The 15,208-nt window shown below is 45.3% G+C and overlaps 3 protein-coding genes and 1 long non-coding RNA gene across 4 annotated transcripts; 2 read left to right on the top strand and 2 right to left on the bottom strand.

The window, feature by feature from the left end:
• Positions 1-505: 505 nt before the first annotated feature.
• On the bottom strand, positions 506-3,658 carry LOC6600789 (paraplegin). The gene is made up of 7 exons (XM_002025776.2): positions 3,352-3,658; positions 2,831-3,295; positions 2,396-2,764; positions 1,800-2,336; positions 1,445-1,715; positions 850-1,379; positions 506-777 (listed from the first exon to the last, which is right to left on the bottom strand). Exons 1-7 carry the CDS (start codon positions 3,484-3,486, stop codon positions 616-618), a joined length of 2,469 nt encoding a protein of 822 aa, XP_002025812.1. The 5' UTR covers positions 3,487-3,658; the 3' UTR covers positions 506-615.
• Positions 3,659-4,089: 431 nt separating this feature from the next.
• On the bottom strand, positions 4,090-5,890 carry LOC6600790 (protein twisted gastrulation). Its single transcript, XM_002025777.2, has 4 exons — positions 5,416-5,890; positions 4,688-4,903; positions 4,479-4,623; positions 4,090-4,422 (listed from the first exon to the last, which is right to left on the bottom strand). Exons 1-4 carry the CDS (start codon positions 5,663-5,665, stop codon positions 4,230-4,232), a joined length of 804 nt encoding a protein of 267 aa, XP_002025813.2. The 5' UTR covers positions 5,666-5,890; the 3' UTR covers positions 4,090-4,229.
• A 966-nt stretch (positions 5,891-6,856) lies between these two features.
• On the top strand, positions 6,857-11,443 carry LOC6600791 (GPI inositol-deacylase). The gene is made up of 10 exons (XM_002025778.2): positions 6,857-7,136; positions 7,194-7,925; positions 7,993-8,172; positions 8,233-8,477; positions 8,542-8,964; positions 9,022-9,147; positions 9,273-9,466; positions 9,534-10,197; positions 10,265-10,360; positions 10,429-11,443. The coding sequence occupies exons 1-10, from the start codon at positions 6,996-6,998 to the stop codon at positions 10,589-10,591; spliced, it is 2,964 nt and encodes a 987-aa protein (XP_002025814.1). The 5' UTR covers positions 6,857-6,995; the 3' UTR covers positions 10,592-11,443.
• Positions 11,444-11,904: 461 nt separating this feature from the next.
• LOC113566582 lies at positions 11,905-12,244 on the top strand. The gene is made up of 3 exons (XR_003409141.1): positions 11,905-11,917; positions 12,020-12,095; positions 12,179-12,244. It is a non-coding gene; the product is annotated as an uncharacterized LOC113566582 (long non-coding RNA).
• The last annotated feature ends 2,964 nt before the right edge of the window (positions 12,245-15,208 follow it).

Raw genomic sequence — 15,208 nt, 5'->3', positions numbered from 1 at the left:
AGAGAGAGGTCAATAAGGCTTTCTTCGACAAATACGTGTGCAATCCTAGGGAACGAGATGAGGCAGTATCGATTCAAATAGCTAAAAAAAATCTAGTTCCGGCTTTGGCGATCACTCAGACAGTGTGTGTAGGTTGACTTTGGCTCAACCAATTGACGGAGCATGTCAAGCTCTAGGTCAGCGGGGTGACTGTTGAATTAAACTCTTGATCTCTTGCCACGTCAGAACGATGACGATGATTCTACTCTAGCTAGTGTAGATTTACTCTATGCAATGTCTACGAGTAGACACTTCTAGTGTAGATTTACTCTATGCAATGTCTACTCGTAGACATTCGAATTGTCGGGAGACAGTGGCTTATGATTTGCGTTACAAACGGGTCCGATTGATTAATCACTTTTGGATCCGTTTAATCACCCAATTCGGCTCGAAGTGTATCCGTTAAGTGTGTTATCGCCTTGCTCCAAGACGCGGCTAATTAGCGAGTAATGAACACAGTTCTAAGTCGTTTAAAAAGGTAAACAACTTTATTTACATTTATTGAACATGAACCAAGGGGTGCGAGCGGCGAAAAGGTGAGCGGCTTAGGTTGTGCAGCAGGCGACAAATGACTGCCTAGATCTGAGGTGTGTTTGTATCATTGCCAAGATTTTTAAGCGATTGCTCGAACTCAACGGATTCCACCTGGCGCTTCTCCGGATCATGAGGCGGCGGCCCAATCAGTTTTACAACCTCATCGTAGTCCAATGTTTCCTTTTCCAGGAGAGCCTCGGCCAACTGAAACAGGAGAAGAATGGGATAACTCGTCGTGGAAAGCTAGGGGACAGAAAGTATAAGAATTTAGCTGACCTTATCTAGCTTGTCGCGGTGTTTGACGAGTATGCCCTCGCTTATCCGGTAGGCTTGAGTAACGATACTGCGGGCCTCGTTGTCGATCGTGGTTTCCATGGCTCGTGAATAGGGTTTTGCGCCACCGCTGGAGTCCCCACCCTCGGACTCGTCCGCATCTCGGATATAGATGGGTCCTAGGATCTTGCTCATGCCAAACTTCTTGATCTGCGAATAGGCGATCTTTGTGACCTTTTCCAGGTCGTTCTGGGCCCCAGTCGTAATGCGATTGAAGACTAAGTTCTCAGCCGCGCGTCCGCCCAGGGCCATGCACATCTTGTCGAATAGCTCCTCCTTGCTGTACAGATGCTGCTCGCTGGGCGTGTACTGGGCAAAGCCCAGGGCCAAGCTGGTGCGCGGCACAATGGTAACTTTGAGCAGGATGTCCGAATGAGGCAGCATCCAGCCTACAAGGGCATGACCGGATTCGTGGTAAGCAATAACCTTGCGCTCTGCCAGAGACAACGCATGCGAACGCTTTTCAGTGCCACCTACGGAAGGAAAAGGATATAGGATATAGTTGACTTTGAAAAATTTGAATGGAGTTCTAACGCACCAACTAAACGCTCGACGGCGTACTCCAGGTTCCTTGTGCTGACCTCTGTCTGCGTGTTTCGGGCCGCATGAAGAGCGGCCTCATTGCAGACGTTGGCAATATCGGCGCCAGAAAAGCCGGGTGTAAGGCGTGCCAGGCGCTGTGACATAGAGCTGGGCGGGGAGTCCAGCTTGACTGTAGACAAATGCTTCTCGAATATCTCCTTGCGCTCCTGCAGCGTGGGCAGGTCGATGAGTATGTGGCGATCAAAGCGGCCAGGTCGTAACAGAGCCTGAACAGAAGGGTTTTAATATTTTGCCCAATAAATCAGCCCAAAGGCCAAAAATCATTCCATGCCTCCCCATGAATCACTCACCTTGTCTAGAATATCGGCCCGATTCGTGCTGGCCAGCATGAGGACACCTTCCTTGGTGGCCATGCCGTCCATTTCGACGAGAAGCTGATTGAGCGTTTGTTCCGACTCCCCAGAGCCACCCTGGCCCATGTTCTCTGTGCCAGACCGCTGGCGTCCGATGGCGTCGATCTCATCTATGTAGATGATACAGGGCGCCCGAATCTTGCCCTCTTTAAAGAGATCTCGCACGCGTGCGGCACCTAGTCCCCCAATCATCTCTATGAATTCAGATCCGTTCATACTGAGAAAAGGCACTTGAGCCTCTGTGGCCACTGCTTTGGCCAGAAGCGTTTTTCCGCAGCCAGGCGGACCCAGGAGCAAGGCTCCGCGTGGCACCTTGGCGCCCAGGCGCTGATACTTTTCCGGCGTCTTCAAATAGTCAACGAACTCCTTAACCTCCTGCTTAGCCTCGCTGAGACCTGCCACGTCTCGGAATAGTACGCCACGTCCGCCGTCAAAGGGATCCACGAGTGTGAACTTGGCACGACCCATTTGATTCTGCAATGGGGGTAGAGATTAGTCAGAGATCTATAATTATGTCTGCTATACAAACGTACAAACGAGTCCATGCTGAGCGGACTCTTGATGCTCTTCATGCGCGTGGCAATAGACATGAATAGAGCACAGATGAGCAGCAGCATAAGGATGCGTCCTGTAGTGTCTGACTGGCGATCGTAAGTGACGGGTACACCATCCTTGATGCCCAGACGCTTCTCCACGTCGCGAAGCTTCTCCTCAAATTTGGTGGCATCGGCCACAGCCATGTGAAATATGGTTGAGGTAACTTTCCTGCCCTTGATAACGGCCCCTTCGTGAAGTATAATTGTTACCATTTCCATGTCGGGCCGTATGATCAGCTCTTTCACCTCGCCCACGGCCAGCATGTGATGCACAAACTCATTCCACGACACGTATCGCGTCGAGCCCTGTCCGCAGATAGAAAAGATTATGTAAAAAGGGAAGATGGCAGTGAAAAAGTATAAGAGTGTTACCTCGGGCCTTTCCGACCGGGGGGTGATCAGCAATGAGAAGAATGCCACAAACATGTAGATGGTGAACAACCAGAGCACAGCCTTGGTTAACACTGAACGCATTTTCTCATCGTTCTCATTTCTTTTCTTTTTCCCGTCTTCACCAGGATCGCTGCTGGAACTGCTGCCAGAGGTGGCATCGGCCGATGACTGATCTGTGTTGGATTTGGTGGTGCTGCTGCTACTGTGAGATGTGGGCGCTGCCGACAGTGGTTTCTCCTTGACAGAATCGTCGTCACCGGACGTGGATGACTTAGTTTGTTTGCTGGCATCGCCAGTGTTGCTGCTCTTGCTGTCAGGGGATTTGTCTGATTTACCCATGCTCATGCAGCGCAGATGCATTTTACGCACCTCGTTCGGCGTTAGCTGCAGAGAGCGTGATATCAGGCCCACAACCGCTTTGTACTCCGCCTGCATCTTGAGAACCTGGCAAATAAATTTCGGATTTATTTACCTTTTTTTCTCTGTTCCTGTCTTCTTACCTGTCGCCGGCTAAGCGGCAGGAGACGGAGCTCCCGCCTGAAGCCACAATATAGTTCTGTCAAATTTTGTATCTGTGCGAATTGGCGGGATCCGCCTTGCAGCAGACTTCTCACATGCTGCAGTCCCTTCAACATCGTTCCCAGCAGTTTTTCCCCTCTTGTGCACCTTCTTGGCACACGAATACGTAACTTGATGTTATTTTCTTGAAATTACATGCAATGACTTCGCAGGGTTGCCAGATCGCCGCAAAACGGTGACAGCAATGTCAGCTGTGCTGGTATTTTAATATGCAGTTATTAATTCAGGCACTAGTGCCTGTATTGCACTTCACTTTAGGCTAAGGCCAGATGTAAAAACCTTACAAGAAAAGTAGGCAGTGAGAACGAGAGAAATTTATGCTTTCGTTTGGATTTTCAGTCGATCTGGTGATAGCGAAGCTGAGATTGTCGATTGTTAGACTTTGCAGATATATGTAAGTTTGCTAATGGCTGTATAATGGTCGAATTTCATTATTGTTCAATTCCGGTATGGTATGAAACACACAACGATAAATTTTTGTTAGTTCTAGTGGTTTGTTGTTGCCTCCAATTCGATAACAATGTCAGTCCATTGGCACATTGGCACAATCGAGATTTTGATAGTTGAGCTTTCAAAAAAAAAAAAAGGGTTGCTTTTTATTAAAAAAAATTTGTTTGATAAATCTTGGCCGGTTTAATAAGTAAACAATTAAAAGCGCCTATTTTTTAAATAAAAAATAATAATAATAGTGCTATACAAATATTACTTCGTACTACGTAATAATAATGTCACTGTATTGAGTAGCTAAATTTGTTAAATGTTTTCACTGTTCTTTAAATGGCATTTGATCGCACTGCTCTCAATAATTATTATTTACTGATCCATCGAAAGGACCCATATTGTCGCCAAAGTCCTGCATCTCCTCCTCAATGTTTTCATCGAAATCATCGCCCAAATCCTTAGATTCGGGACAGTTTCGACAGCGACTCTCGTTAACACCGTAGTTAATACATGTCGATCCCACGCACTCACAGCAGCCGTCGTGGAACCATCTAATTTGTTAGATTGCAATTAAATACTGTCTATTCGTTATATTCATTATATTCACCTGGTACTGCTGGCACCTGTGCTCTGACAACTCTTTCGACACTTATTCCAGGAAACGCACTGGTCCAGATATATTACCGTGCAATTAACTGTAACTATATTGTCTCGCTCCTGTATTGCTTCATCCAAATTTTTATCATTTGTTCCTTAAATACAAGAGACTCGGTTAAACACAAAGTAATAATACCAATTGCTTTGAGAATTACATACTTAAATAATAATGGCCATCCTTTTCGAGTTTGGGACCCTTCAAGTACTTGTCAAAATCCACTTGAAACGTGAACACATTCCAATTGTAGCCGAAAGTATCACTGTCATCCGGATTTGTGATCAATACGTTGAACAGCTCCGGCACACCATCGAAATCTTCGACATGAGATTTCCTTGACAGCGAATTGCGCGTGTCATTCGGCTTGGGACAGAGCTCTGTAAATTTAAATACCAATAAAACATACAAATAGAAAATGGGCAAATAGACAACTGCATGCTTTATAAAAAAAAGATATTCTATCACGTGTTATGAGATTGGTCTTTTCTAACTGACTGGTGCTTGGCAAAGTCGAATGTCATAACACCATTACTAATAGGTTGCTGATCATCTGTTCTCCAGACGCAGCGACCTGCGTCTGCCAATGTAAACGCCTATTCCGGGTCGTTGCGTCTATTCCGATATCGATACCCAACGCGCTGCAGTGTAAAAGGGCTATAAGAGTGGTCGGGAAACTGCTAATCGCTAGCTCAAGCCCGCTATCGATACCTGGTTGGCACATCGCTCACACACACTCACACATGCACGAACACTACACAGTTGAAGGCAACAAAAACAATGCGAGCCAAAGGCTGTCGCCCGATTGTCATCACCACATATTTTTATCTCGTTAGACCTCTGCCCAACCCCACCCTCAGTGTGGAAGGCCAACGCCAGCCGCATTACTTACCTACACAGCTGCAGCACTCCTCGTAGTACTTCTTCCCCAGACACTTGAGACACTCTTTGCAGCAGGAGCAGTTCTTGAGCTCGCATTTGCAGCTCTGCGTCAGCATGCACTTGGATACGATGGATGCGCAGACGACTTCATTGCACGACTCCACATGGCCATAGAAGCACACGAGTCCCAGCAGCAGAAATGAGCCAACTGTGAGCGAGCGCCAAATATCCATAATGTTAGATGTTGTGGAGGATTTCATATGATTGCACACGGTGGACAAGGAGATGGCAGGGAGAGAGACAGAGAGACACAACAGCAGTGGACGGTAGTTGGGGAGACTTTGACTGATATATTTATACTATATAGTGAATAATAGATGGAAATGCGATCTGTTTTTTTCTGTTTCACACGTATGTACATATGTATGTAAATATATAAATATGTATCTTTATGTATGTATGGACCAGCTGCGCTTGTGTGATTGCAATTACAAAAAATTACAGTTGGGGAAAACACACACAAACACACCGACAAACTATTTGTTAACAACACATGTAATTGCACGGCATCATTCGCTTAAGATACTTTCAGTTTGGATTATTTAAATATGTATTTATATGTTGGATCAGACTCAGTCTACGAATATATTTCATAAATCATTGGACAAGCGCGTAACAACAGCAACAAGAAACGACTCCACAACGTACACTAAGAAGACAATAACTATCGAGCGACAGATCAGATTCGAGAGATCCGCAGCGGCAACGTAACGGCAGAGGCGACAACGAGACAGAGACGTCGGCGTCAGCTAGCTTGTTTTTATTATTGGCGCGACCCGCAACGATACAACTAGATACAAATACGAATACGCGAATTGAGCGCACACACAGAATCAAACCCACCACACACGCAACTCAGACTGGGGCTTAGAAACGTAAACACGTTACGAAGCGTTGATGATGCTGACGCCGGCGCTGCTGGCTTTGATTGTTGACAATTCTGGCTCTGGCTGCCAGCGAGGGGAGGGGGCGGCTCGGAACGGATCGGATCGGGACACAGAGTCAGGCGCACGCGTACGTTAGCTGAATGATCAGCTACCAACAACAATTATCAATACACACACATGTCCATACGTATGCATGTGGATCAAATGACTTAGAGATGAGCAATATTATCCGAAAATTAAACCTGATAAAATTGCTGTTCTTTCATATAAAAGAGACGACCTTACAATTTATTTGTTAGACAATGAAGCTGCAACCCCACTCAAAAATAGAAGACCATCTGTAAATCACAAACTATTGCTGGAAATAAAACATAGGTCCCTCCTGTATTTTTGTCTACGAAATGACACCAGTATGAGAAATTTATCTTAATCAGTTCATACCTATGTTGATCAAATATTTTTATTTGGGTTATTTTTAATTCGAAAAAAAACATAACTCTCCTCTCTAATACTGAATTGCACTATCGAGTACCGATACTTTAAGACTCCGGTACTCGAACCTCAGCGGTCTGGCAGCGCCATCGGAACAACAATAACAAAAATACAGAACAAACTGAAATATGCAAAATTAGACATTTTAAAAATGTTTATGTTTCGGAACTGTGCCGTTCTCCTGGTGATTGGTTCCATCTGTTGTTTCATATATGGGATCATTAACATCTATGTAGATGTGGAGCCGAATGCCTGTCGCATGACCTATATGTTTGGGCAGCCGATGTTTTCAGTAAGTTATCAGAATGAGATTAGCACACTCAGCACACTATATTTATTGCTTATACAGCGAGTCCAGATAAAAAACGGCGAGCTGTATCCCAATTACAGACTTTTCTACTACTACGAAGGACTAAGGGACTCGGTGGAACCACATGCAAAGGACATGACCGGAGCTCCGGTTATTTTTGTGCCAGGCAATGGCGGCTCCTACAAGCAAGTCAGATCGTTGGCCTCCGTCGCCCTTCGCAAGGCTCTGACTAACGATGCCGGCATTCATTTAGACTACTACACCATCGACTACGATGAAGAGCTGTCGGCCCTCTATGGCGGCTACTTGTTTCATCAGCAACGTTATCTTAAGCTCTGCATCCGCACAATCCTGTCCCTCTATAAAGGGCGCAGCGAAGAGCCGTCCATTGTGCTCATCGGGCACTCAATGGGCGGTAAGCTGGCGCACTCGGTTCTCACAGACTTAAGCATAGGACAGCACATAAATACGATTATCAGTATTTCCACGCCCCTTGACCGGCCCGTGCTAAATTTGGATGCTGAACTGGACGCTTTTTACGCACAGACAGATAGTGCCCTGAGCAGGACTCGAACAGTCACTCTACCAACGACCCGGACCAATGTATGCAACAGCTTGCACCAGAACCCACCAAGTGTCCAAAATATGGCTCTGAAAGAGACATCGGCAAACCTGGACAACGTTTTGCTCATCTCGACGGCTGGTGGGAATCGTGATCTCCTCGTGCGCCCGGGCCTAACAGCCTCCAAGTTCAATGATCTTCACGCCATGGTAAATTTCTATATAATTTCAACTTTGCTTCTATCGCTATCTATTTTGTATTCCTGTTACCTTGCAGACCTCGGCCATACCCCGTGTGAGCCTAAGCTGCGATCATCTATCCGCTGTTTGGTGCTTGCAGTTCATTAAGACCATAAATAGATTCCTCTTTAGCATTGCCCGGGTGCGCGACGATCGGTCAGTGATCTTTAGCACAGACAAACAACGCAACCTGAAGTCGGCTCTGTCTCACTTTGTGGTAGATTCTAATGCTTATAACTTATAATTTCTTCATCATTTATCGCGTCTGGTTTTTCAGAAGCGGCCAAGTCGCCCGCAGAGCACTATGAGCTTTTCTGCAGCCAACAATTGGAACGAGGAGCGACGACTAGTCATCAATAAGTACTTCGCCAATGGTCTCAAGACTTCCTACTTTGACCTGATTGGCATAAAGCGCCACAAGCGCTACAAAAAGCTGGCCATTGAGGCGCTGAATGTGGACGATATCGATTGGTTATTCGGCTGCACTGCCCTGGTCCACAAAGAGACGGGTCAAACTTACTGGTGAGCTGCCCCTCGTCCACCATGCTAAAGACCAGCCCACATGACCTCCTTTCTGGCATTTTAGCGAAAAGGTTACACCGCTTACCCATCTAGTTCAGCGGTTGCCGAACAGAGAGCGAGAGCCGCGAAGCATTGCAGTGCTGGATCTTCACAATTTGCGCAACACCTACTTAGAGTGGACTCATGTGCTGGTACGCCTACCAGCGGGCAGCGGTCACCTTGGCTACAATCTAGACATCTACGACCCTAAAGAGCGGCACGTTGACATCCGCCTTCCGCGCTGGTACTCCTTTTCCAAGCAACTGGCCGTCAATGAAACGTTGCAGGGCACACTCCACTATAGGCTGCGTATCAGCGAGCTCTTCGATCCGTACCAGAGCCTGAGAGTGATTGTTGAGCCCCTACAGTGCCTCAAACCACAGTACCGCGTCACGGCAAGGCTCTGTGTTCCTTGGGCGGCGGGCTTTGAGCGCTTTCAAACGTTGACGTGAGTTGGTGTAGAAATCTATTCTTTCTTGGTCAATATTCGACTGCCTATCCACAGTTCTCCGGACGAAAAGCCTCAGCTTTATGCGAACGTACCCACCCTGCTTCCAAAGCACTACAATACGACCCTGAATCCTGTCATAATGGACTTGTACCTGGACCCCATTTGCCGCTATCGTATAAGGTAAACAAACTTTAAATGATTTAAAGCAGTGTGGATTCATAATTCTCTTTCCCTCTTCCACGGTCTCTCGCTTCTCCTTCTTATTGACGTTTTCTGTCGCACTCTGATTCATTTTTGAACCTAAGCTATGAGTACGGCTATTCCTCAGCCCTGTCCCGACTGGTCTTGGAGTTTTCCAGCTGGCTGCCGGCTCACCTGACATGTGTGCTGCTTATTGTTTTGCGAAAGCAGGTTTCAACCTTCCATGAAGTGGGCAGCTTCAAGAGCCTAAAGCCCTACACCGGCTATCTGCAGTACACATCACTATACGTGGTCACAGGTTGTCCAAAGGAAATGATTCACATATGTCGTCCCAGAATGCAAACAAGTTTTCTGTTTTCTTGCAGCCTGTCGCCTGCTGAAGAAGCTAATACTGAGTAGCCGTGTGCTGCCCACTCCAGAGTCCTTGGACTACAGCATCAACGTGTCGATTGTGATCCACTGCGCAGCGATTGCGTTCTCCTTGGTGGCAACCCTGGCCACCTGGCTGGCCCTATCGCTCTACGGAAACGCATTCTATCGCTTGGCCTTGCGTCTGACGCGCCAATCACAGGCCAGCTCCAATATACTGATCTCCATAATGACTCATCTGCCCATTACTTACGGCATCCTAACCATTGCGACGGCAATAGGCACCTGCAGTGGTGTGGGTCTGCTGCTGGCCTTTGTTTTCTACTTTCTAATGCTGTCGAATGCCTACAAGGACTACCTGGAGGACTTCGTCTGGCAGAAGGCGGCTAACTTGGTTCGCGGTACGCCGAGTGAACCGGCTGCTACAGGATCTGAAGGAGATGGAGACACGCTGTCGGGCATAGATGATGGCCAGTCAGACGAAAAAAAGCAACAGCAGGAGGAGGAGCAGGAAGAAATGGCAGCGGAAAAAAAGGAAATTGATCCAGAACCCTGTGTTGGCCTTCAAAACTTTCCCTTTCACGTAACCCTATTGTTGATGCTGCTCATGCAGCTTCTGCTCACTGGCCCAAACACATTGGCCTGGGTCCGATCTCGACGGTAAGTGAAACTTCTATCGCTCACATAAGTCGTTGAAGGAATCATTTCTCCCCCTTTTCCTCGGCAGCCATGGCATCGATCTGCCCGACCCGAGCTTGCAGTCCAGCGTCGTTGTCTTGATCTCCCTAAGTTTACTGCTGCAGTTTCGGGCTCCACAGAAATGGTAACTAAAGATTGCCACTTATCGTAGCCAACACCATCTTACACAGCCTCTCCTCTTCCCTGCCTTAGCTCTGGCTATTGGATGATGTCCATTGTCCTGTACGTGCTGTCTGGGATTGTTCTTTTGTACTGTCAGGCAGCCATATACAGACTGAACTTTGTGTTTGCTGGTGCCTTCGCCCTGCTGGCCGCACACCAAGGTCTCTGGATTCTGTGGCGTCGCCTGAACTGAACTGGTTTTAGCACGTGTCTTAATTTGTTATTTATTTGTTCACTAGTTAATACAGCTATTAAGTTAGAGCAAACAATGGCAATGCCCGAGTCGAAGTGTGCGGTTGAGTCTTACATAAACCCTCAGGCGGCCATTAAAATTACAATTAAGTCGCTATTGGTCATAGCGGGAAGTCCAAACTAGTCCAAATAGGCGTTACTCGATTTGCCGAACGCACATTGCTTTCAATAAATTTTTTTACGCCTGCTGCCGACGATTTCTGTTGGAGATATCTGGTATCAGGTATCAGGTGGCAGGCATGTCAATTACCATTTATGTGAAATGTGTGAAAATTACCATAAACACTGACCACACTGTACTGCCATACGCGGTTTTCTATTCAGCCCAAACCAAAAACCTTTTTTTTCACCATTTTTGTTTTCCATTTTGACTTGGCATTTCCCAGTCGGTGCTGAAAAGCAAGCTCCTTATATCCGTGCCCTCCGGATATGTGCATATGAATGTTAAATTCAACCAAAGACTAGTCTATATATAGGTACAAATATATCGTTTACCCTTTTTTACCCTCAAATCCCTTTAATATCATTTATGAGAAGGACGTCTTGGATGTATATATATAATATGGGAATTGTAATTAAATTTAAACATACTTAATGTAGAAAATACTACGGGTGCATACCTACTGCTTGACAATGTTTTCCGACGAGTAGGAAGGCAGACATTTGCAATGGTATTGGAGGCATCGGTCCACCGAACCTGATCGCCCCATATTAGATATACTACATATATTTACTATAGCTCGTAACATACCCGTAGTTTTCAAAAATAAATATACTCCCATTACTTATCCAATTGCTTGTTGGACAGTGTTGGGGGCTTTACTGCGACGTAAAAATTTCCACAAATTTATTGAATTCATGTCGGTTCAGCTCTGCGCCCCGATTTCAGATCGTAGCTGAAAAAGGTCGGACCTCCATCCATCCCAATTTAGCCGGACCACTTCCATCCAAACTCAGCTTCATCTGTCTTAATGTCTCATTCGGCAGAGTGTTGAATGCGATTTGGAAAACAGGATCAGACAACATGTCTGTCATCGCCCGCGGATTGGCGAGTTATGGCACAGCAGGGCGTGGCAAAGTCATGCTGACACCCGCGGCGGCTGCCATAAGCGCCCGATTTGGCACGATTGCTGCTTGTGGATGGGGTTTCGTTTTAGTTGCACGTCCAGTAGTCAAACACGATAAGTGGTTAACGCTGTACGGATCAAAAAATGCGAGCATAATAGTCACATTGGAAAATTAAGTAGATAAACGCATCATCAGTTTGGTAATTGTTTAATTAAAGCTTTTTTGATCTTATCAATCGATTAAAACGATTTACAATATCTTATGTCTTTAGATGATATAAGAGATATGTATATGTTTATAGGGGAAGTGCGATGGTTATGGGCACGTTCTAGTTGTGGACACCATCTGAACCTGGACAACAAGCAGACGCCACTGATGTAAGCATTGTGAATCGAGTTCCTTGACAGGCGCAGCATTTTGATAACGAAACAAATATCTGCATTTGATTATATATTTATAGCTTTTGAATTGAGATATATTGGTGCGAAATAAAAAACGAGGGGGAACGTTGTGAGTTGCTGCGGACACCGCAACTCTACAGTTATACCCGATACTAAGTCAGTATGGCTCTCCTCCGGCAGACGCCGCTAATATTAAACGACACGACAAAGAGTGCGTGCGAGAGAGACAGAAAATCAGTCTGAGCGTGACGTCACGCGCTGCGTAGCCAGTGCAAATTGATTTGTTTCCTTTGGCTATAAAAATGATCTGATCTGATTCAGATTCAGCAATCTGATAGATATGGTCGTTATCTATGATTCTGCGTTCTGCGTATTGTGGATGCAACAGATTTTCGTCCTTTGTGTGGGCGGAAGGGGGTGGGGCGAAATTTTGAGATAAAGGTTTTATAGTGAGATCTAACAGAAGTGCGGATATCAAATTTGGTTACTCTAGCTTTAATAGTCTCTGAGATTTGTGAATATCCCCAGATTTGCATCCTTTGCGGGGGCGGAAGGGGTGTGGCGAAATTTTGAAACAAACTCGTCTCGGTCTGATATATTAGGAGTGTGGATACCAAATTTGGTTGCTCTAGCTTTTATAGTCTCTGAGATCTAGGCGCTAATGTTTTACTCTAAGCAAAGCCGCCTATGCTACGTGTGTGTTAGAGAGAGACAGGGCGAGAAAAAATGAAATTGTTTTCTTGATGCTGGCTATAATAGTAATACGATCCAATTCAGATTCTGCAGTCTAAAAGATATGGTCATTCTCTACGATTCTGCGTTTTTGGTGTTCTCGTATCTTTAAAATTGTGGATGCCACAGATTTTCGCCCTTTGTGGGGGCGGAAGTGGGCGGGGCAAAGTTTTGAAATATTTTTGTAGCAGTGACATATCACAGAAGTCTGGATCCAAAACATCGTTGCTCTAGCTCTTATAGTCTTTGAGCATTAGGCGCTGAAGGGGACGGACAGACGGACAGACGGACGGACGGACAGACGGACAGACGGACAGACAGACATGGCTCAATCGACTCGGCTATTGATGCTGATCAAGAATATATATACTTTATGGGGTCGAAACCGATTCCTTCTGGACGTTACACACATCCACTTTTACCACAAATCTAATATACCCCAATACTCATTTTGAGTATCGGGTATAAAAAGGTGTGTGTTTTGATTTCAGTGTTGTAATTGTATGTGCTTTATCGCCGTGTTTACCCAAAAGTGATGCATCACATAATTTGTCGAACTCTTGGAAAAATGGCTATCATTCCCGGTTATGAGCACCGCCATTTTACCTGTTGTGGTCACTCTGGCTATACCCGATACTCAAACACTGTAGGAAAGTGCAAGTGGATGGGTGTAACACCCAAAAGGAAGCGTTTTCGACCCCATAAACTGTATATATTCTTAATCAGCACCAATAGCCCAGTCAATATAGCCATGTCTGTCTGTCCGTCTTGCTTGACGCCTACTTCTCAGAGACTTTTAAGAAACGAGGAAGAAATTCATTGATAATTACCATATCTAGGAGATTGCCCAATCTGGAATCACATCGAATTATTTGTATAGGCACAAGGAACAAATAAAACTGCATTCCCTCTCTTTCACACACTCTTCCTGCAGTGTGCGCCCTCTGGCGGAACGCAGCCATACTGGCCTGAGTATCGGCCACAAATGTAGAGCCGCGGCCCTAGCCGCGTTCCTGCTTGATTTACTTAACGCCGGTTTTTGGTTGAGAAACTATGTGATATCGTTGTTTATGTTTTACGTGATTTTAGCCAAGTCAACACCGGAACAATCGTTGTTGCCAGACATTGAGTGTTGCTTAGCGGACAAGAAACCTGCCAAAGGGACTGCTAAAGCATATGGCATTCCTAGGAGACACCATTTCGGATGGTGTTTTGTTTGAATTCGTCCGTAATTGCAGCCAACGTACACATCAAACATTTTAATTTTATTGTTTTCAAGGCTTTCTTTTGGCTCGATAAAAGGATCTTCTGTTTCTGCCAAGAAAAAGCATGGACGGCGGGAAACACTAGCGAAACTAAGCGCACCAAGGAAATTCCATTGAAACCATCAGCTATATACACTATTTTATAAGAAATCGGTATCGTCTTTTATCATCCCTGTTCAGAAAAGGGACCGAGCAAGCAGGTGCCCGCACCTGTCATGAGAGATTGAAAAACATAGAGAGAAAGAGAGGAAAAACCATCACCTCTAGTAATATCCTGCACTCCGTTTATCATATTTCCAACTAATGACCTATTTGATCAGAATTTTTAGAATAATTTATATTTTTTCGTTTTTCTGCTATTGCCACGGCAATACCAGCCGCTTTATTTCGATCCCCTCCGACAGAGGAAACACACTGCACGGGGAAGAGTGTGTGTGAGAGTGATGAGAGGGAGAGCAAGCACGTGGACGAGGTGGGGTAGCGTAGCCACTGCAAATGGATTTGTAGATTCTCGCTATAGAGATATGTAGAAGGGGGCTGGGCAAAGTTAGAAATACACTTTTAACAGTGTATTCTCACAGGAGCAAGGGTAAAAAATTGTCTTCCTCTAGCTCTTATAGTCGGCGGGTATAAATTCCGTGACTTTATGAATATCCACACGAACATAGACTTCTTTGACTTCTATAAATTTTGTCCAACGTTTCTCCCATTTTTGTATCCCTATAAAAAAAAGGGGCTTTGTCGAGATCCTAAAAATAGACAGTTCTTTGGGAGGTGACTTCATCGTTGGAATCAAATCTCTCTCCGCGGAGCCACTTCTTTAGGTTTGGAAACGAGGAATAATGAGCACACAGGAATTCGCAGTAGAAATTCAAAAACTTCACACAATTACAATGTATAAGTTAAAATATTTATTATTAAAACCAAATATAAAAAAAATGTTTGTTAAAAGAAAGTGGCATTAAAGTACAAATAGATGCTGATGATCTGTACATGGACATAGATTTACGTAGCCTATATATGTAATTGTATAGGTATAATATGTATAGGTATGAGTGTGTATATTTGTACAGTTTGAGCTTAGATAAAATG

This window comes from Drosophila persimilis, unplaced genomic scaffold, assembly GCF_003286085.1.
Source record: "Drosophila persimilis strain 14011-0111.01,24,50 unplaced genomic scaffold, DperRS2 tig00000793-arrow-arrow-pilon, whole genome shotgun sequence".
Classification (NCBI taxonomy): Eukaryota; Metazoa; Arthropoda; class Insecta; order Diptera; family Drosophilidae; genus Drosophila; species Drosophila persimilis.
This window is presented reverse-complemented; position numbering and strand designations above follow the sequence as displayed.